Source organism: Marmota marmota, unplaced genomic scaffold (assembly GCF_001458135.2).
Source record: "Marmota marmota marmota unplaced genomic scaffold, marMar, whole genome shotgun sequence".
In the NCBI taxonomy this organism is placed as follows: domain Eukaryota; kingdom Metazoa; phylum Chordata; class Mammalia; order Rodentia; family Sciuridae; genus Marmota; species Marmota marmota.
Genome location: NW_026000153.1, coordinates 20,296,053 through 20,319,164, shown reverse-complemented (window position 1 = coordinate 20,319,164; position 23,112 = coordinate 20,296,053). Strand labels below are relative to the sequence as shown.

Below are 23,112 nucleotides of genomic sequence, written 5' to 3'. Positions count from 1 at the left end.
TGGAGGGAAGAGAGGCTAATAGGAAAACCCAGGGGACAGTCTCCTCAGGCAGTGCCCAGAGTTGAGAGGGCACAGAAGGAGAGGTATAGATGGGGGTGAGCATCAGGACAGCAGAACATGTGGACTGAGCTGCCACAGAAGCTGTAGGTGGTGGCAGGGAGAGGCTGAAAAGTACAAAAGAACAAGAGCACCCAATGTGCCTTTTAAAGGTCACTCTCTGGAGGTCACAGAGTTGGCAGGGCAGGAGAGACCAGAGGGAGGTAAGGACTCTAAAAGCAGACATGGGGGATGCAGTGTAGACAATGGGTCTGGAGTTTTGGGACCGGTGAGGCTGTGATGAGCTGGAGGTGGTGGGTGACTAGCTGGAGCCCAGATGATGTTGGGCAATGTCCGAAGCTTGTCTACTCCAGGGTTTGGGGCACGTGCACTCACAAGGTGCTGGCTTCTGCATCGTAGGTCTCCTTAATATCCACTTTTGTGGAAGAGTCATCTGTAGGAAGATAAAAAAAAAAAAAAAATACAGGGCTGGGGATATAGCTCAGTTGATAGAATGCTTGCCGTGCATACACAAAGTCCTGGGTTTAATCCCTAGCACTACCAAAAAAAAAACATAATAATTAAAAAAAAATAAACAAACAAAAACCCACAACTTTCAGGTCCAGCCTGCCCAGCTATGTTTTACAAGAGACAGTGGCTGCCCTGCCCTTTGGGGAACCCTAAAGTCCTTCATCACGTAACCACCATGCCCCAGAATGTGCTGTGTGCCAAGGGTAGGACTCCTAGACTTGAGTCCACAGCCCTCCATTCCATCAAATGCACATCCTGCTGCAGGTTGGGAGGGAATCTACAGAGGACTCAACTTACCCACAGCTAAGGTTATGACAGCTGTCTTTGGGGATGTCAACTATGTGTTAAACTAAATGAAAGAAATTATGCTATTTGTCCCAGGTCACATAGCAGAAGCCAAAGAGCTGGGTATTCCAACCCCTGCCTAGACAAAGCCGGGCCTCAGAATCCCTGAGACCCTCATCTCTGCAAATAGTCTGCATACAGCAATTGCCTGGATAATGCTCAACAAATGACAGCTTGTGACAAAGATTATATAGTTGGCTGTTCCAAATGTAAGGAAAGGAGCATTCCAATACTGAGCCAAGCAGCAAGTAAAAGCTTTATGAGCAGGCGAGTCTTTAAATGGGAGCACAAGAAGAGGGTGGCAGGAAAAGGGACTTTTTTGTGTGTGTGCGTACTGGGGATTGAACCAGGGGCACTCAACCACTGAGCTACATCTTCAGCCCTATTTTGTATTTTGTTTAGAGACAAGGTCTCACTGAGTGCTTAGCGCCTTGCTTTTTGCTGAGGTTGGCTTTGAACTCATGATCCTCCTGCCTCAGCCTCCTAAACCACTGGGATTACAGGAATGTGCCAATACACCTGGCAAAAGGGGATATTTCTGGTCTCAGGTGAGGATGGAGGGCAGAATAATGGCCCCAAAGAATCCACACCCCCAATCCCAGGACTACAAATATTCCGTTCCACAGCAAAGGGGAGTTAAGGTTGCTTATCAGCTGACCTTAGGATAAGGAAATGACCCTGGATTATGTGAATGGGCTCAATGAGACCACAAGGGTTCCAAGCATAGCCAAAGAAAGGAACAGAGATGCCATCAAGATGGAGGAAAGGGTTATGTGCCAAGACACACAGAAGTCTCTAGGAGCTGGGAAGGGCAAGGAAATGGTCTTCTGGAGGTTTCAGAGTAACCAGCAGAGCCGACACCTTAACTTTAGCCCTGTGAGGCCTGTGATAGAATCTTAAGGCCCTTAAGAGGATGCATTTGTGCTGTTAAGCTGCTAAGCTTTGATGATCTGTCCTGGCAGGGGAGAATGAACATAGCACGCAAGGCGCTGATGCAGAAATAAGCAGTGGATGCATGCACGTGTTTCTATGTGTGTGTGCGCATCCCAGAGGTAGGTTCCAAAAGGCTGGCAGGGGATAAAACCTACTCAGCCTGATAGTAGTGCTGTATGCACACTTGCTTTGGGAAAACTCATTCAGATGTACACTTAGGGTCTGTGCACTTTTCAATTATTAGGACTGGGTGTGGTGGAGCACACCTATAATCCCAGATACTCAGGAAGCTGAGGCTGGATAATCGTAAATTTGAGGATAGTTTTGACAACTTAGTGAGACCCTGTCTCAAAAAAATAAAAAAATAAAAAGGGATGGGGACATAGCTCAATGCTATAGTGCCCCTGTGTTCAATCCCCAGTACCACAAAAATGAATGAATGAATGTATAAGTTAATGAATAAATAAAGCAAGCAAGTCCCTATTGGGAATTTTAATGCACAGGTCTGAACCAATCACAATCAAACTGAACTGTTCCTCATGCAGTTACTTTGAACAAGCTGTTGACTTCCAAGCCTCAATTCCCCATCTCTAGGACAGGGCTAAATGATGTTCCTACCTCACTTGGCTTTGGAGGACTAAATAAGATGCAGCATGTGCCTCAGTGTTCATCACTACAAGCAGCAGTGAGGCCCACATTGGGAAAAAGGGGCTTTAGCACCAGCAATAAGAAAGAGACCACACCATTATGTATATATACCACATTTTCTTTATCCATTCATCTGTTGAAGGGCACCCAGGGAGTGCCATAGAAGAATAGAAGTTCAGTGGATTAGACAAAGGGGAATGAAGGAAAGGGTGGGGGGATAGGAATAGGAAAGACAATGGAATTAATCTAACATGAACTGCTTATGTACATATATGAATAAAGCACAATGAATCTCCACATTATGTACATCCACAAGACTGGGATCCTAATTAGAGTAAGACATACTTCATGTTTGTATAAATATTTCAAAATATACTCTTACTGTCATGTATTTAAAAAAATTCTAATTCAACAGCAGATGTGAAGTGATTGCAGTCCAAATTCTTCTCACAGCTCCTCCCCTCATTAATGTACTCCTCTGCCCATTATATTCAAGACACATTTACTTTGAACTGCATCCATTGAACAACTGATTTGAAACAAACAAAAAAGAAATAGACCATACCATGATAGACCCTTAAAATGAGGTATACACCTGTTCAAAGAATTCCCTCCCAGCTTTGTGAACACATAGGGCTCTCCCCACTTGTGAATTACTAGGGATAGGATAGGGGGCTGAGACTCATCATCATAAAAAGAAAAAAACTGCAGGCAACAAACAGCACTGTTTCCAGAATCTTGGCTTTTTATGCCTCTGATTTATATAAACCATTAATCTTTTATAAATGATAAATCTGAAAATTAATGCTGTTGGTGTTCAGGAGACTTAGCTCTAGTGAGCTTGTACATAAAGGAAGTATCTAGTATGGACTAACAAGAAGCCTGAACGTGCTCTGCAACCGGTCTTGGTGGAATGTGCAGAGATGCTGACTCCCATATGTTGGTCCAGCGACGAAGCCTTTTAGGTACCTTTGGTTCTTCCCACCAACAACAACCCATCTCCAAGCCTTGGCTTCAGGAGAAGCCTGAGCTTCACCTGAACACATTTGGCATGGTCCCGGAATGAGCCATAATACTGAGAGCTGCCTACGCTTGGTCATACTAAAAGGGTTATTCCCCAGACCCATGCTCAACCCCCAGATCCACAGCATGCCTCTACTGGAAGCCTGTGGTTCCAGAAATGTTCATGGCCCCCATATTCTCTGCCTGCTTTTACTCAACGTACCGCTGTGCAGGGATAAGTGGTGGGTGGGTGTAGAGGCCCCATCAAATATTGCTCGGTCCAGAAAGTCGATGGTGGACTCCGTGTAAACAATCTGGAAGACCTGACCAAGCAGGGAGCATAGCTCTTCAGCGGCAACCTGCAGTGGGAACAGAGCAGCAGCTGATGTAGCCAGTGCCCAAGAAGCTTCCAGGGTACCTGGAGGCCTCAGGCACTTCATAAATATGAACCAAAAGCAGACACCAGAATAACTAAGGGCCCCTACACCTTTCACAGCCCACAAGGTGCCAAAGCAGAGAAGCTGAGAACCACCTCAGGATTCTTTCTGAACAGACTGTGGCCCAGGTGTGCCTTGAAGGTATCTGGGAACTGTGCTGAGAAATACTATCTAGAAGATATTTAAGGTAGGCAGTAGCTATTATCTATTTTACAGATGCAGAAATTAAACAGAAAGGTCTCCCCAAGGCCCTGTGGCTGTTGGGTGGCTATGAGCCCAAAGCCAAACCCACAACCACAAACAGATTTCTGTGGAATCTGCAAGCACAGTCCTTAGCACCAGGCAGGTCTGGGGTGCAGGTCACTGCATGCCCATCAATAAGGGATGCGGGGGTAGTGGACTAGTAGAGGAAGCAGGAGAATCTTTGAATAAAAACCTAGCTGTCCATGTCAGAGAAGGACTGGAGGAGGGGTAAAAAGGCCAGGTCAGGTAACGGCAGGAGGGTAAGGCCAGACTAGGCAGAAGTGGGTGGGGATGGGGGTGGTCAGCGTAGGGTACAGGAGTCTGGGGTCTGGGTTGTGGGCAGGGACTTAAGAAACTGAACATGAGACATGTTCAGGGTAGGCAGAAGGGTTAGGGTTGGGTGGGGTCAGGCAGGGGAAGAGGAGGGGCTGAGCCCTAGGTAGAGTTGTGGGTAAAACCTGGTCATTAAGTAGGGCTGGGCTGTGGGTAGGGCCATGGAATGACTAGTCATGGGTTGGATCAGGCTATGGAAGAGCCGGAGGTAGAAGAGGCCATTGGCAGGGCCTAGTTATAAGTTGGGCTGAGGGAAAGGCCTGGGCTATGAACAGGATAGAGATCTCACCTTGCTCTCTGCAGCCAGGATGACCAGGCAGCATGCTTCCACTGGCCCCACTGCACTCTCCGACAGGGAGCCTGAACTGAGGCCTCTGGAACTTTCCGCACACAGACTCTGGCTTGGGGAGATACCCGGATCCTGGGCTAATAAATGAACACCCTATCAGGTTAGCTCAGTGGAAAGAGGGCAGGCCTGAGAGCAGTCAGGGCACGAGTTGGGCTACTCTTAAAATATGGTTCAGGAGCTCTTTACTTGGCTCAGGTGTCCACCAAATGACCTGGGTGACTGGCCTATGCCATGTGTACTCTCTGGGAAAGTTCCCTCTTCTAGCCTCCTCCTAACAAGTATGGGAACAGATGAGCCCTGAGCTCCAGGGTACCAGAGCACACAGCTCCCCCACCCCCGCCATCTTCATACTTCACTGCATGTCATCACTGAGAATGGACACTCCACATGCATATCACCCCACATGACCTCCTAGCATCCTTGCTAAAGATGGAGGAGACATGTGATATCCCATATTCAATGCTTTTGATCCACACAAAAGATGATAATTTCACAAGGTTCAAGTTATCATATGATAGATTCTGAACACAATCCTGAAAGAAGTTTACCTCCAGAAAAGTTTATGGCCCAATAAACTCTCTTTATACAGAAGGGTAAACTAAAGCACAAGGGCAAAGGGCTGGGACTGAAAGTATGTAAATAGCAGAGTCCAGGTGCCAGTCTAGAAAGTCACATCTCAGTGTCATGTTTTTAATACTACCCACCACCTCCCCCAACATCTTGTGTGATTTCCAGGACCACCCAGGAGCCAGGCTCTGACAGCAGGAACATCCAACAGACCAAATTGGAATGACTGAAAACAAATCCTATACATCCCCTGTTGCCTAAGTATTAGAAGGCAAGCTCACCTTAGGAAGGAGGGAAGATAAAAATGGGAAAACCTAAGGCTCAAACACAGTCTGGTAGAGAAAGATGGGGAGAGGCCCAGGTCACATGCAGGAGAAGTATATGCAGACAAAGGCTATAAGGGGTTGCTCCATAAATCCCTCAGTGAGACCAAAGGCCTGCACTGTCCCCAGAGCAGTCACCACAGAACTACTGAGTATGTGGACCATGATGAGTCCATGCCAAGATGTAATAAGTGTAAAACATACACACAGGGCTCCAGAGTTGAAACAAACAGTATACTAACTAGCTCAATAATTTTTATATTGATTATATGCTGTTATGATAATACTTTGTATACAGAGAACTAAATAAAATATACTATTAAAACCAATTTCACTTGTATCCTTCTTTGCAGTATTGGGGATTGGACCCAGGGGTGTTCTACCACTGAGCTACATCCCCAGCCTTTTTATTTTTTGAGGCAGGGTCTTAATAAATTGCTGAGATTGGCCTTGAACTTGTGATCTTCCTGCCTTAACTCCAAGAGGTTAGACTTACAGGCATGTGCCACAGCACGTGTTGTCTCTCTCTTTTTTTTGTACCAGGAATTGAACCCATGGGTGCTTAACCACTGAGCCACATCTCCAGCCTTTCTCATTTTTTATTTTGAGACAGGGTCTTGTTAAACTGCTTAGGATGTCACTAAGTTACTGAGGCTGGCTTTGAACAATCCTTCTGCCTTAGCCTTCTGAACCACTGGGATTAGGGGTGTGCACCATCATTCCCAGCTGTCTTTACTTTTTTAATATTTTTAATTGGCTGCCTGGCTGTGCCTGGGATGGTTCTTGAGCAGGGTAGGCAGCTGGGAAGTTCAGATAGCATTCATGTGCTATCTCTAAGGACTCCACATCTACCCTCCTGTTAATGGATGCAGCCTGTAAGCCCTACTTCAAAACTACAATTTGCCTCTTTCCTGCATCACACACAAACTGCTTAAGCAGATACACAGATGACCCTGTATTTATCTAGCCTTAGCTAAAGTCACCCTCTGAGCAGACGTGGCTCCCTAGTTCCCTCATACTATACTGTCCCAAATACCAGTGACCCTTGGCCTGAAAGATGCATACAGCTAAACCACACACAGTAGACACACAGAGCAGACTTTAGATACCAGTCTGCCAGGCTCTGTATGGGGCACTTTGCATCCCAATTCTGATGAATGGAAACTATCCTGCTGAGAACAGTCCCTGGGACACAGGGATTTATTCCCTTCCTGTGAATCATAAGTTCTCTCAAAGATGAGTCCTGCTGCTTATGTTTTTATAAAAAAGTTTCTCCAATGGAATGTGTTTTCTCTCTCAAAAAAATCTATTATTTGCTGGGTGTGGTGGCGCATGTCTATAATCCCAGTAGCACAGGAGGCTGAGACAGGAGTTTTGTGGGTTCAAAGCCAGCCTTAACAACAGCAAGGCGCTAAGCAACTCAGTGAGACCCTGTCTCTAAATAAAACAAAATAGGACTGAGGATGTGGCTCAGTAGTTGAGTGTCTCTGTGTTCAATCCCCAGTACAAAACTATTATCTACCTTCTTTTCTTTTTTTTTTTAAGTGATGAAAGTTATTTTCTATTATTTCTTTGTTTTTTGTTGTTGTTTCAAAATTTTTCCATTATCCAAATTGTTTTAATGATTAAAGCTAAGAAATTATCTTGCCGCATAAGGAACAGAAATGGGAGGACCTTCCCTCCCCACCTGCAAGGACCGGTTCAGGAGCTGGTCTCCTCACTCCCTGTCCCCTAAAGGATACCTCCTGTAGATACAAGGCAGAGGAAACAGAGGGTTACCATGGTGCTGGACAGAGTGCTTAGAAGCAGCCACAGAACCTTCTAAGGCCAGAAGGAACAGTTTAACCCTTCTTAACCAAATGTCCCATCTTCACCAAGCATGATCTTCATGACAGTACTTAAACTCCCTTCTGTCCATCTATAAGATGGGAATCAATGAAATCTTCCTTAAAGATTTATTATAGGGGCTGGGGTTGTGGCTCAAGTGGTAGCGCACTTGCCTGGCATGCATGAGGCACTGGGTTCAATCCCTAGCACCACATAAAAATAAAATAAAGATATCGTGTCCACCTAAAACTAAAAAATTTTTTTAAAAAGATTTATTATAGAGGGCTGGGGTTGTGGTTCAGTGGTAGAGTGCTTGCCTAGCATATGTGAGACATTGGGTTAGATCCCAGCACCACATAAAAATAAATAAATAAAATAAAGGTATTGTGTCCATCTATAACTAGAAAAAAAAAGATTTATTATAGAGGTTAAATGAGATAATCATATCAAATGCTTTGTACTAATATGAGTCACATTAAATTGCCACTTTTATTGATTAAAATGTTTAAATACGGACAGTTTCATATTATTCAACTTAGTTCAATGCCTGGCATTAATAGTCAATACTCATTCATCACTGTGAAGGAAAATAAGCACCATGCCTTGAATATTAAATATTCTCCAAAGGCTGATGTATGGAAGGCGTGGTCCCCAGGCAGGCACTGTTGGGAGGTGGCAGAAGCTTTAGGAGACAGGATGATCTTATGTCATTGAGGTGTGCCCTCAAACAGCATTATGGAACCCCAGTCCTTTTTTCTTCCTTTGTTTTGCTTCCTGGACATGAGATAAACAGTTTGGTCTACTACACATTCCCTGCTATTACCACCCTGGCATTACAGGCCTACAAGCAATGGGTCAACTAATCATGGACCGGAACCTCTAAAACCATAAGTGATGGGGCTGGGGTTGTGGCTCAGTGGTAGAGTGCTTGCCTCACATGTGTGAGGCACTGGGTTCAATTCTCAGCACCACATATAAATAAATGAATAAAATAAAGGTCCTTCAACACTAAAAAATATTTTAAAAAAATAAAAATAAAAAATAAAACCATAAGTGAAAATAAACCTTTTCCCTTGGGTAAGTTAATGATCTCAGGCATTTTTTTATAGCAATGAAAAATTGACTAACACATTCACAGAAAAGCAAATAGGAAGGGACCTTGCTAAGACATGCTTGGTAATAGTGCAGAAGGGATAGGCATGTGTGTGTGTCTAAGTGTACGAGTATATGTATGTGTCTGTGTGACAAAGGCAGCTGTGTGCATGTGAGTGAATGTGTGTGTGTGTTTGTGTGTTTTGTGTACAAGTCCACATATGTAATGTGTGTCATTTCATGTCCATGTGATATGTTAAGTATGCTGGGGAGGGCATGAGCTACTGCTACACAGACAAGGTAGAACAGCTGTGACTCCCAGCAATCACCTTCCTAACCTTTCCATTACTTGAGTAGGTTTGTGACCAAAAGAATGCAGATCAGATTCCTAAGCCAGAACTTCCTGTGGCCTGTTTTTGAGAGTTTACCCAAACATGTAACTTCACAATTCTGAGACAACAAGACTGCTTCCTAGATTCCCAGGTACTGCTGACCTCAAGTGGACTGAGATTTCCCTCTTTACTACCTAAATAGTGTTTGTTCCAGGCAGAACCACTCCAATCCCTCATGCCTTGCCACTACTCCTCTGGAAATGAAGGACTTCAGGGTAACCAAGATGCCTACAGTGGCCCAATGAGATCAAACCAGTGTTTTTGTGGCAATGCCAGCCTCAGAGGTCACAATAAATATGCAGGATGAACCAAAATTTCTCCCTCATTTCTTAATGACTTGAATGCCAGAATGGAGACCTCCAGAAGCTGACAGGTAGCTCCTACCCCAGCATCCAGGAGGGCAGGCACTGCGTAGAGCAATAGGGTAAGAGAGTGAGCAGAAAATGACATTCTTCACAATTCCACCTGCATGTAAAAGCAGTGACAAGAGCCCCTGGACAGAGTCTCCTTTTTGTTGTCCCAGCTTTGGGAACATTGTGGGGAGCTCAAAATGTGGGCTGGAGCTTGTATGGTACTACATGTCTGTAATCCCAGCAACTTGGGAGGCTGAAGCAGGAGGATCACAAGTTTGAGACAGTCTCAGCAACTCAGCAAGACACTGTCTCAAAATGCAAAATAAAACGTTGGGGATATTACTCAAATTACTCCTGGGTTCAATCCCCAGCACAAACAAAAACAAAAAACATATATATATATGGAAGTTGGGCTGAGGGGAGATTCCCACCATAGCCTTCATTACTGCCCTTCTCTCCCACCTGGCCAGTGGAAGCAACACCAGTATAGGGGAGGCTGAGCCCCACCAGGAAGAGGGACAGGACACTGCTTCTTTGGATACTGGTCCCCAAGGCTCTGATTTGACAGGGACTCCAGGGTCACAGCAGCTGACTGCTAGCCCTCCTCTGGCTGACCTCTGGGATAGGAGGTCCAATTCTTAGCCACAACAGATAAGAGTGCCCAACACAGAGCTGCAGAAGCTGTCTCTAGAGTTTCATGAAAGTCAAGAACACTCCTCAGGACAAGGATCCTTCTGACCCCTAGTCATCCAGGTCCATACCTGTCTTTAAGACCACCAGGTGTGCGGCATCATCTCGGACATAGGAGACAGCAGCAATGTCGTGGATGGGCACCCTGAGGATGATGTCCTCCCCATCCCTCCAGGCCAGCTTGACATTGTAGGCAGACAGGCTGAGCACAGCATCGTGTTCCTGGGTCAGGTGTCCAGGAAGCAGGTGGGCTCGCTGGAAAGAACCACAGGGCATCAGAAATGCCAGGTGTGCCGAGGCCTGTCCTGGGCTCTTCTCCAGGAGCACTATACTGGCTGATATCACACATGTGACCAGTGTGCCTTTAGATTCAAAATTATGGTATATAATTGAGATATTTTGAAATTACAAATTTTGGAAAATAGCCCAAAACCACATAAAGCAAATCTGGAGAATGAAGTTAATGTTCAGACTGAGGAACAGTCTTTATGGCCAAGAGCCAAGTGCACCCATAATGTAATGGAACTGGGTCATCCCTCTTGGCCATGATATCAAAAGTGAATGGATTAAGGGCTGGTGTTGGCCAAGCGACAGAGCACACAGATGAGAGGATGGGGTTACCTTTGCATTGTCTATGAAATGCAGGATTTCAGTCCTACTGGAGGGATTCAGGTATCCTGGTATAGATGTTAACTGACCTAAATACTGAAAGAAAGTGAAGAAAAACAGTCATGAGAAATGGGAATTGGGAAATGAGCCAACACCACCATAGCAAGATCAACTGAGCACAGTTCTAGTGTCTCATACTCAGGCCACCAGTTCTACGAGGTGAGTACTGAATTCTCACACAAGTTTCCTAGAGCTCAGGACAACCCTCCCACATTTCCTATATTCAAGATCATCATCAAAAGTCCTACAAAAGGCATTTTAAAACTAGGTTTCGTAGCTAACCAGTGATGGCAGGTGTTTCCTTGCACTTCTGGAAGAACTGAAAACAAGGGCACCATGCAATAGCCCCCACTAAAAATAAACCCTAAGTTGCAAAGGTCAACACAGCTGAGAAAAATGAACACAAATAGAGAAATGAAGTGCCATGGTTTAAATGTGTCCCTCAAAGTTCATGTGTTGGAAACGTAACTCCCTGATGCAACCATGTTGAGGTGCAACTTTTAGGAGGTGATTCGGTCATAAAGGCTCTACCCTCAGGAATGGGTTAATAATGCTGTTATGGCAGGAATAGGTTCATCCTTAGGAGTAGGGTCCTTATAAGTTCAACTCCCTTTTTGCTCTCTCACTTTCTTCTCCTTCCACCTTCTGCCATGGGATGACACAAGAAGGTTCTCACTAGATGCCAGCCCCTTTATCTTGGATTTCTCAGTTTCTAGAACCATGCAAAATACATTCTATTATTTATAAAATTATCCAGTCTGTGGCATTCTTTTTTATCTTTATTTTTTGCAGTGCTGTGAATCAAACTAGGACCTTGTACATGCTAAGCAAGTGCTCTACTGCTGAGCTACATCCCCAGTCCCCAGTCTGTGGCATTCTATTAAAGCAACACAAAACAGATAAAGATATGATGTAAATAAGTTATTTTGTAACACGTGGCAATGAGGCACTTGGCTCAGCAAAGTACCATGATGAAGAACATCGGAGCATGGAGGCTCTGAATGGCAGCTCTGAGTCTGCTGTGTTCGTGTCTGGGTCTTATGAACTAACACAATATTTCTAATGGTTTGTTTTTTTAAATGGATCACTGATTTCTTCCCAAGAAGAGACAACTTCTTCTTTTCGCTATTATAATTTTTATATATTTTTTATTTGTTCTTTTTAGATATACATAATAGTAGAATGTATTTTGACATATTATATATACATAGAGTATAACTTAATTCTAATTAGGATAAGAACAGACTTCTTGTACTCAACATTTGTCTTGATTCATCAACTCATAATTTTGGTTTTATATTTAAAAAGGATTAAGTGGGACTTCCAGTTTCTGGTCTAGCATTTAAGAGCTTGGAAGCTGGCACTTCCATACTTACAACAAGAACGCTGACTGAAAATCAACAACTGTTCTTAGATTTATCAAATAACTAAGGTCCCAGGGAAAACCACTACCCCCTAAACTGGAGAGACAGACTGATGGATGATGAGAATCACAGCTTACCAGGAGGAGAAACCCTGGAGCTTGCACTGGTAGAAGCAGAAGGGGGTGATGACAAGTAATGAAGACTAAGCATGGACCAGCTTGGGGGCTCAATCACAAGGGACTCTACCATTGAGCTACATCTCCATCCCTTTCTAAATTTTTGTTTTGTGAAGAGGGTCTCTAAGTTGCCCAAGCTGGCCTCAAACTTGAAACCCTCCTGCCTCATTCACCCGAATAGCTGGAATTATAAGTGTGTGCCACCATAACAGTCAAAGAAACAATTTTAAAATACAACCAGAGAATTCTATTATCCCTTACTGTGTCTAAAAACAGGGTATCTGGGGCTGGGGATGTGGCTCAAGCGGTAGCGTGCTCACCTGGCATGCGCAGGGCACTGGGTTCGATCCTCAGCACCACATAAAAATAGAGATGTTGTGTCCACCGAAAACTAACAAATAAATATTTTAAAAATTCTTTCTCTCTCTCTCTCTTCTCTCTCTCTCTCAAATAAACAAATAAATAAATAAAAAAAGAGTATCAAAATATGAGGCAAAAGAGGCTGGGGCTGGGGCTCAGCAGTAGTGCACTTGCCTTGCATGTGTGAAGTATTGAGTTCGATTCTCAGCACCTCAGACAAATAAATAAATAATAAAGGTCTATCAACAACTAAAAAATATTTAAAAAACAAACCTTAAAAAAAATGAGGCAAAAACAGATGGATCAGTAGGGCACAGTGGTGCACACCTGTAATTCCAGTGACTCAGGGATCATAAGTTTGAGACCAGCCTCACCAACTAAGTGAATACCTAAGCAACTTAACAACATCCTGCCTCAAAATAAATGATTCAAAGGGCTGGGGATTTAGCTCAGTGATAAATTGCTCCAGTAATCCTAGCTACGTAGAAGACTGAGGCAGGAGGATCACAAGTTTGAGAACAGCCTGGGAAACAGTGAGATGCTGTCTCAAAATTAAAAATAATAATAATAATAATAATGGTTGAGAGTGTAGTTCAGTGTTATAACAGCCTGGGGTTCAATCCCCAGTGCAGCAAAAAAGAGGAGGAGGAGAAGAAAGGGAGGGAGGAGGAATAAGGGAAGGAGGGGGAGGAAAGCAGGGGTGATAAGGGAGAAGGGGAGAGGAAGGGGAGGAGAAGGGGAGAGGAAGGGGAGAAGGAGGAGGACAAGGAAAGAAGGAAGGAAGGATGGACAGATGGACATAGCGGAACTCAATAGCACCAAAATACTTTTTGTTTTTTAGTACTGGGTTGCTCACATGCAACATTCACCAACATGGACCACTTCCATAAACACACCTTATATTTAATTTTATTTTTTTAAACCTTCAGTGTATCCTTATTTTTTATTTTTTGGTTTTTTTTCTAGTTATAGTTGGACACAACACTTTTATTTTTATTTATTTATTTATATGTGGTGCTGAGGATTGAACCCAAGGCCTCCCATGTGCTAGGCAAGCACTCTACTGCTAAGCTACAATCCCAGCCCCATACTTACATTTAAAAAAAATAGAAACCATATGATGTCTGCTCTCAGCCCACAGGGGAACACCTTGAAAGGTGTTCTACCAAAATTCTATCAAAATTCCCAGAAGGGGAAATAGGCAATGTGAATGGTCCTATGATCTATTAAAGAAACCAAATCAGCTATGAATAGCCTTCCAAAAAAAGAAAGCACAAGGCACAGATGGGCTCACTGGTAAATTCTACCAAACATTTAAGGAAAAAAAATTACACCAATTCTCTACAATCTTCTCCAGAAAATAGGAACAGGGAAAACACTTCAGAACCTATTCTATGAGGCCAGCATTACCATTTTATTAAAAAAAAAAAAAAAAAAAACCCAAGACAAAGACATTAAAAAAAAAGAAAAAAAACATATAGACCAACATTTCTCATCAATATCCATGTAAAAGTTCTAAACAAAATATCAGAAAATTGAGCTGAACCACATATAAAAAGAATTATGTACCATGACCAAGTGGGATTTATCCCACATGGTTCAACATTTGAAACTCAATTAATGTAATCCATCTCATCAACAGGCTAAAGAAAGAATCATATCAACAGGTAGAGCAAAAGCTTTTGACAAAATCTAAACCCTACTCATGTCAAAAACACATGACATGGTGGTGCGTTACCTGTAATCATAGATACTTGGGAGGCTGGCAAATTGGAGACCAGCCTATGCAAACTCAGTGACAATCTGTCTCAAAATAAAAAGGGCTGGGGATGTAGCTCAGTGGTGATTACTTACCTAGCATGAGTGAGGCTCACAATTCAATCAACACTAATTCGAAAAAAAAAAAAAAATACAACTCACATCATACTTAAGTGTAAGAAACTAGATACTTTTCCCCTAAGATGAGAACAAGGCAAGGATGTCCTCTTTCTTTCTTTCTTTTTTTTTTTTTTGAGAGAATTTTTTTTAATATTTATTTTTTAGTTTTCGGCAGACACAACATCTTTGTTTGTACGTGGTGCTGAGGATCGAACCCGGGCCGCACGCATGCCAGGCGAGCGCGCTACCGCTTGAGCCACATCCCCAGCCCAAGGATGTCCTCTTTCATCATTCTTCTTTTTTCCCATATTTTTAAAAAGTATTTATTTTTTTTTAATTGTAGGTGAACACAACACCTTTATTTTATTTTTATGTGGTGATGAGGATAGAACCTAGGACCTCATGCATGCGAGGCAAATGCCCTACCACTGAGCTACAACCCCATCCCCTCCATATTTTTTATTGGCACATTATAATTATACATAACGGTGGGATTCACTGTTACATTTGTTCATACACATTCTCATCACTATTATTTAACTTCTGGCTAGATGTCCTAGCTAATGCAATGCAACAAGAATAAGAAACAAAGGATACACAGGTTGGGAAGGAAAAAATAAAATTGTCTTTGTTCACAGATGACCTCTGAACCAGAGAACCATGCAGGGAGGTTGCTCTGGAAATCCAAAGAGAGAAAATATGACACAAAACCAATCATCTAATGCTGCACAATGCAGTCTGCTCACTAGACAGAAAAGGAAACAGAGAAAAGAATAACTGGCTAAAGCACATTCAGGGCACTCCAAAAATACAAGTTTGGACCTAGAGTGCTCACCTCACATATGCAAGACCCTGAGTTCAATCCTCAGCACCACATAAAAATAAATAAAGATATTGTGTCCAACTACAACTAAAAAATAAATATTAAAAAAAAGAACTGCTGTAAGTCAACAACAAAAAACAAACAAACAAACCTAATTCTAAAAAGGGGAAACAACTTGAATAGACATTTTTTCTAAAAAAGATATACACATGACTAATAAGCACATGAAAGGTCTTCAATATCACTAATTATTAGGGAAATTAAAATCAAAATTGCAATGAGATACTAACTCACAGCCATGAAGATAGCTATTATTAAAATATAAAAATTGGAGGGATAACACCTTTTAGTGAAATTATGGAGAAACTGGAACCTTTATACACTGCTGGTGGCAATGTAAAATGGAGCAGCTGCTGTAGAAAACAATATTGTGGTTCCGAAAGAAATTAAACCAAGAATTAGCATATGATCCAACAATTCCACTTCTGGATGAATATACATTTTTTAAAAAATCAAAGCAGAGACTTTAAACACATTGACATTTATAATCAACAAACGGTAGAAACAACCCAAATGTTCACTAATGAATAAAGTGTGATATATCCATACAGTGGAAGAATTTCCTCAAAGAGGAAGAAAATTCTGACACCTGCCATGATACTGATGAACCTTGAAGATGTTGTCCTAAGTGAAATTAAACAGTCATAGATGCACAAATACTGCATTATTCCACTTATACAAGGTGCCTAGAGTAGTCATATTCACAAAGAGAGAAGAATGGTGGTGGCCAGGGGCTGCAGAGAAAGGGAATGGGCAGTCATTGTTAATAACGATGATTTCGGTTTCGGGCTGGGGTTGTGGCTCAGTGGTAGAGCGCTTGCCTAGCATGTGTGAGGCACTGGGTTCGATCCCCAGTACCAAATTAAATAAATAAACAAACAAACAAACAAAATGAAGCTATTGTGTCCATCTAGAACTAATAAATAGCAATGATTTCAATATGGGCCGATGAAACATTCTGGACATGGATGGTGGTGATGGTTATACAACAGAGTACTTAACGCTACTGAACTGTATACTTGAAAATAGTTGAGAAGGCAATATGCAGGGTGTGAGCTGTATTATAGATTGAACCCAGGGCCTTGCACATGCTAGGCACGCCCTCTACCACTGAGCTACATCCCCAGCCACCCCCCCTTTTTTCTTGAGACAGTGTTATGGTTTAGATATTCGGTGTCCCCCAAAAGCTCATGCATAAGACAATCCAAGAAAATTTAGAGGTGAGGACTGGGGTTGTGGCTCAGTGGTAGAGTGCTTGCCTAGCATGTATGAGGCACTGGGTTTGAGTCTCTGCACTGCATATAATAAATAGTCTATTGACAACTAAAAAAAAAAGTAAGTTCAGAGGTGATGGGTTTTGAGAGTCTTAATCTAATCAGTGTGTTGATTCACACTGATTAACTGATGATTAACTGGGTAGTAACTATCGGCAGGCAGGGTATGGCTGGAGGAGGTAGGTCACTGAGGGTATGTCTTTGGGGCTTAAAATGTGTTCTTGTTGAGGAGAGCTCTCTCTCTCTCTCTGCTTCCTGGTAGCCATGTCCTGAGCTGCTTTTTTCCTTCATACCTTTACACCATGATGTTCTTGCCTTACCTCGGGCTCAAAGTACCCAAGTCAGTCATCTATGGACTGAGACCTCTGAAACCATGAGCCCTAAATAAACTTTTCTTCCTCTAAAATTGTTCCTGTTGGGTCTTTTGGTGACAGCAGTGAAAAGCCAACTAACACAGACAGGATCTGGCTAAGTTGCTTAGGCTGGCCTCAAACTGGTGATCCTCCTGCCTTAGTCTCTCAAGTTGCTGGGATTACATGCGTATACCACCATGCCCAACAAAGATGGCAAACTTTATAGTCTACTGACAACTAATATATGTTATGTATATTTTACAACAATAAAAACTTTACCTTATTAGTTTTATTCAAAAATTTATTTTGCAACCAGGCGTGGTAACACACACCTGTAATCCCAGAGGCTCGAGAGGCTGAGGCAGGAGGATTGCAAGTTCAAAGCCAGCCTCAGCAATTTAGTAAGGCCCAAAGCAACTTAGCAAGACCCTGTCCCAAACAAAACATAAAAAGGACTTGGAATGTGACACAATTGTAAAACAACCCTGGATCAATCCATGGTACAAAAAAAAATTTTTTAATTTTATTAAAAACTTTTTCAATGATCAATGCTACACTGTACATTAGATATCATTTCTAGCTTTGTATCATCCAAAAATATTATTTTGTGTTTTCACTCAAATGAGTAAAAAAATATTGATGACGGCACACACCCTTTTGATGGAAGACAAGAGTTCCTCAAACCCCCTTGCTAGAAAACAATGCACAATCCTCCAATGAGCTTGTAACTGCCTCTCTTGGCTCCAGGACTTGCCTATCATGTGCTGGTAGGCACTGAAAAGCAGGCGATGCATGGTGCTAGGTCCTGGTAGTACAATATTAAGCTGGATAAGTTTGTCCCCACTAAGGCACACCACATGCCACAGCATTTAATAACCTGACAAGGTTCAGGGGTCATTTTAACTTACAGTTGTGGTTCTTAGGAGCTCAGTCCAAGTAAAAGCTGATACTGACCAAAGTAGAGATCACAGAGGTGCTATGGAAGACTATGGGTCTCAGTACTGGGGATCTCAGCATTTGAAGGCTCAGGGAAGGAGGTATGCTGGGATAGACCCATAAAATGACAGGAAATCCCACCAGAGCCCATCCACCATGGTACTACAAAGTAGGTGGAGAAGAAGCATGAGCTGGCCAGCTTTTGCAGACGCAGCTAATGGTGAGATATGCTCTCACAGAACTGGGATCCCCAGAAGCAAGAGGGCAACAGGGTCCTGGAACAGCAAAAGCCAGGTGTAGTAGCACTTAACCAACAGGGGAAGGGAGGCCTGAATTAATAACAGGGAGTAAAGTCAAAATGGTGATGGGGCACCCGTTGATATGGCTCATAGAACACAGCGTTCCTAGAGGCAAGACTGTTCAATATATACAAAGAAGGAGATCAAAACAATAGACAACAGCTGGGCATGGTGGCACACACCTGTAATCCCAGGGGCTCAGGAGGCTGAGGCACGAGGATCTTGAGTTCAAAGCCATCCTCAGCAACTGTGAAGCACTAAGCAACTCAGTGAGATCCTATCTCTAAATAAAATACAAAATAGGGCTGGGAATGTGGCTCAGTGATTGAGCACCCCTGTGTTAAAAAAGGGGGGGGGGCAGAAAGTTGAGGTAAGCTTCTGCAATAAAAGTATCTAACCCTGACTCAGTTTCCAGACCTGAAGCAGCTCTTAGACCCAAACACTGATGGAAGGAGAGGACACACCTGTGTGGGAAGGAACTTAACACCAAGGCAAGTATGCCCCATGGTGATTTTACCAGCATTAAATCTCCAAAGAGATTTAAATGGCCCAGGTACAAGGTTCCTGGGAACTGGAAATCTGTGAAAGTTTTTGGAGATTTAGAGGTGATGCCGCTACTTGGGAACCCACACTGCCAACAACCCTGTATGGGGTGGGGCTATAAGGTAATCAGTGGATTCCAGGTCTACATCTAAGTGTCCACTGGGTCAATACTCAGCTGGTAGTCACCTGCCATTTCCTGAGTAACATATATAATATATAAAAGGAGAAGACACACTTAGTAGGGTGCAGAATCCTCATGATGACCCTTGGACCTATAGACAAAAGAGCTACTGAAACAGAAAAGACCATCTCAAACTGATTCCAGCCCCCTACTCTGAGCCAAAGTGGTAAGTCAAAAACAGGCTCAGACCTGTGGACCTGATGATGTGTCATCCCTCCAGGAGACCAACTAATCAGTAGGTATATCGGGACTCCTTCAACCCTACAATAGGAATCCTTTCCTAGTAAGAATGAGCGCATAACACAGTTATAGTTCTGCCTCTCCTGCCTGTGGCATCAGTCAGCTCCATTCTCCCGGGGCTCATAGAATACCTGATTTCTGATGTGGGACAGCATGTGACATTACCTTGGACTAGGGGATTCACTTTGTACTAAAGAGATATAAAAGTAGGCACAAGATTGTAGGAATCAATGGTCCTATATAATGCCTGATTGTCCAGAATTGTCAAAACTGTCCAATGGAGTTGTGGAATGGTCTCTTGAGGGTATAGCTGAAGGGCTACCTGTATGACATCCCAAAAGAATGCTTTCTCTCCTTTCAGAGGCATTATGCATCTAAACCATAGTCACTACATGGTACTAGGTCTCCACTGGGAAAAATGCAGGGGTCTAGGATCCAAGGGGAAACTGGTACTTGCTGACCTCTTCACTTTAGGCTCTGCAGGTTTTGAGGGTCTAGATCCCAGGGACAAAATACTTCTATCAGGCGACACAGGGGCTGGGATTGTGGCTCAGCGGTAGAGCGCTCGCCTAGCTCGGGTGGGACCGGGTTCGATCCTCAGCACCACATAAAAATAAAGGCATTGTGTTGTGTCCATCTTCACCTTAAAAATAAATATTAAAAAAAAAGAGGAGACACAGCAAGAAATAGTGGCTAGCTGGTCACTTTGGGTTCCTCATGTTCATGCATATGCAAGCAAAGAAAATAACAACTGTTCTACCGGGGAGTTGACCCAGATCACCATGAGGAGGTGGGGACATAAGGAAGTAGGGACAGTCCAGAGTACGCCTTAAATATCTCTGGATATTCCCCCACCCATCAGCAGGCAAACTGGCAACCATGACCTATAGAATAGAAGCTACTGAAGTAGAAAACACTATTTGGAAAAGGCCACCTGGTAAGGATAGGATGATTAGTTATAGTTCATAGGTATTGAAATTTATCCAATATGTATCTAGACCCTGGCACAAACAACTGAGACTAGCAGATTCACCAGGCAGGCGAGGAAACTCTTATTGCACAGGCAGTGGAGGAGGATAACAAGGTGTGCTCAGAGTCATTGATGTAGTGGGGACTGCACTTCATTGGGGAAAGGTTTCCAGCAAATAAGACCAATTGATGCTGGAGAAGCAGGGTCTGGATGGAGTGAACTTAGTGAGAAACACAATATCAACAAGCAGAAGGCAGAAAGCAGCACATATGGTAGACATCCCACCCAGGGTCCCCACCATTCTGAGTGTTGATAAAACTCCCTGATTCCATCCCCTGCATCCCTCCCATCAATAAAGGTGGCAGAACTGGGATCGAACAGACAATTTTCACATACTTTTTCCTCCACCCTCCCCAGCCTCCCCTCCTCCCCAACAGGCCCCTAACAGTTCAACTGAACATAATCTCATTTCAGATTCTGCTGCTGGAGAATCATTGGAAACAAATACAAAGACGAATGATAAACCAGCAAGAGACATTTGCCATTAATTTTACAGCAAAGGGCTAAGTTACCTGACATACTGACAGCTACTGAAAATACAAAGAAAATAGGCACAAATAACCAAAGGAAAAAAGGGGCAGTGGATCTAGAAAGACAGTATGAAAGAAATTTGACTCTTGACTATTTGGAAAGACTCTCAACCTCACTTGTAAGTAAAACTATAATGAGGAAACATTATAGTTACTTCTATTGATTAGCAAATATCAAAAAGGTTGCATACACACTGTGTTGTTCCTCAGAGGGTGGAGACAGGCACTCTCAAAGACTGCTGAAGGCATGCACAGGCTTAACTTCTCTATGAAGAGCAATCTGGAATTCTCTGTCAAATTAAAAAGTAACCTAGACTTACAGATCCAGAAATTCCATTTCTGAAATTTATCCAATATGTATCTAGAGTAAAATGTGTGTAATTGTAGATAACAAATTAAATATGCATTAATAGGTCACTGGTTAAATAAAATATGGTACAGCAATATAAAGGAACACTATGCAGTCATTAAAACAAGTGAAGCAGCTTTACATGTCAGTGTGACATTCTGATATATAAAGAAATACATAGTGGAGTACAAAAAACAAGGTACAGGCAATGATTTTTTAAATAAACCCCCACAGCAGAGGTAACAAAAGCAAAAATTGACAAATGGGATTATATCAAACTAAAAAGTTTCTGTACAGCAAAAGAAATAACCAAGAGAATAAAGAGATAATCTGCAGAATAGTAGGAAATATTTGCAAATTCTATCCACTAAGGGGTTAATATCCAGAATATCTGAGGAACTAAAAAAAAATTCAATAGAAAAAAAAAAAGGCCTGTTAACAAATGGACAAATGATCTCAAACAACATTTCTCAAAAGAAGATATACAAATGGTCAACAAGTCTATGAAAAAAAAGGTTCAACATTGCTAATCATTAGGGAAATGCAAACTGAAGTCAAATCCACAATTAGAGATCATCTTACCCCAGTTAGAATGGCTAATTATCAGACAGTTAAAAGATAACAAATGCTGCTGGCAAGGATATGGAGAAAAAGGAACACTTATACACTCCTGGGAGGAATATAATTTAGCACAGTAATTTTCCACAGTTATGGAAAGCAGTATGGAGGTTCCTTGAGAAACTAAAAGTAGAACTACCTTATGATTCAGCGATCCCATTATTAAGTATATATATCTAAAGAAAATGACATTAGTATGTTAAAGAGATGCCTGCACTATTATGCTTACTGCAGCACTACTCACAATAGCCAAGATAACAACCTAAGTAGCCATCAATGGATAATTGCATAAAGAAGATGTGACCCAAGAGTGATGGCACACGCCTGTAATCCCAGAGACTCAGGAAACTAAGCCAGGAGGCTTCCAAGTTCAAGGTTGGCCTTGGCAATTTAGAGGGACTTGCTCAAAATAAAAAATAAAAAGGCTAGAGCCAGGTAGAGTGGAAAACAACTGTAATCTCTGTAACTTGGGAGGCTGAGCAGGAGGCTCAATTGCAAGACAGAGACCAGTCTTGACAACTTAGTGAGACCATGTCTCAAAATAAAATAAAAAAGGGCCAGGGATATAGCTCAGTGGTAGGGTACCTCTAGGTTCATTCCCCAGTATGGCAAAAGGAAAAAGAAAATGTGATGTGTATACACAATAAAATATTTTTCTATAAAAAAAGAACGATATCTTGCCATTTGCTCAAAGACACCATAAATCTCACTGATATGTGGAAGTAAGTCAGAAGTACAGAATAGAACAGGGGTTATCAGAGGATAGAAAGGAAAGAGAGAATAGGGAAGACAGAAGATGGTTATTGGGTACAAAAATACAGTTAGATGGTTACAAATAGTTAATAATTTATTGTATATTGCAAAGCAGCTGTAAGAAACGATTTTTTAATGTTTCCAACACAAAGAAATGATAAATGTTCAAGATGACAGATTTTAACTGCCCTGACTTAATCATTATACACTGCAAACATGTACTGAAATATCACATTAGACCCATAAGTATATACAATTATTACATCAAGTAAAATAATTTTAAAACTTTTTTGGGGGGGCACCAGAGATTGAACCTAGGAGTGTTTAACCACTGGGCCACTTACCTAGCACCTCCCCCCCCACTTTTAATTATGGTGCTGGGGATTGAACCCAGGGCCTTGTGTATGCAAGGCAAGCACTCTATCAACTGAGCTATATCCCCAGCACCTCCAGCCCCTTTTTTATATTTTGAGACAGGGTCTCACTAAGCTGAGAGCTTCACTAAATTGCTTAGGACCTCACTTAATTGCTGCATCTGGCTTTCATCTTGCCATCCTCCTGCCTCAGCCTCCTAA

The 23,112-nt window shown here is 42.5% G+C and overlaps 1 protein-coding gene across 10 annotated transcripts in view; it reads right to left on the bottom strand.

Moving 5' to 3' along the window:
- The window catches only part of Ccm2 (CCM2 scaffold protein), a 63,563-nt gene that overhangs the window by 3,629 nt on the left and 36,822 nt on the right, over nt 1-23,112 (bottom strand). For 6 of the 10 annotated variants that reach the window (XM_048786565.1, XM_015490289.2, XM_015490290.2 and 3 more), the window contains 5 exons: nt 10,723-10,806; nt 10,173-10,356; nt 4,798-4,934; nt 3,719-3,854; nt 433-490 (listed from right to left, as the gene is read on the bottom strand). In XM_048786565.1, coding sequence (XP_048642522.1) covers nt 433-490; nt 3,719-3,854; nt 4,798-4,934; nt 10,173-10,356; nt 10,723-10,806 — 599 coding nt within the window. Of the gene's footprint in view, nt 1-432; nt 491-3,718; nt 3,855-4,797; nt 4,935-10,172; nt 10,357-10,722; nt 10,807-21,012; nt 21,108-23,112 lie in introns of all 10 variants that reach the window. The other 4 variants (XM_048786571.1, XM_048786568.1, XM_048786570.1 and 1 more) reach the window with 2 other exon arrangements.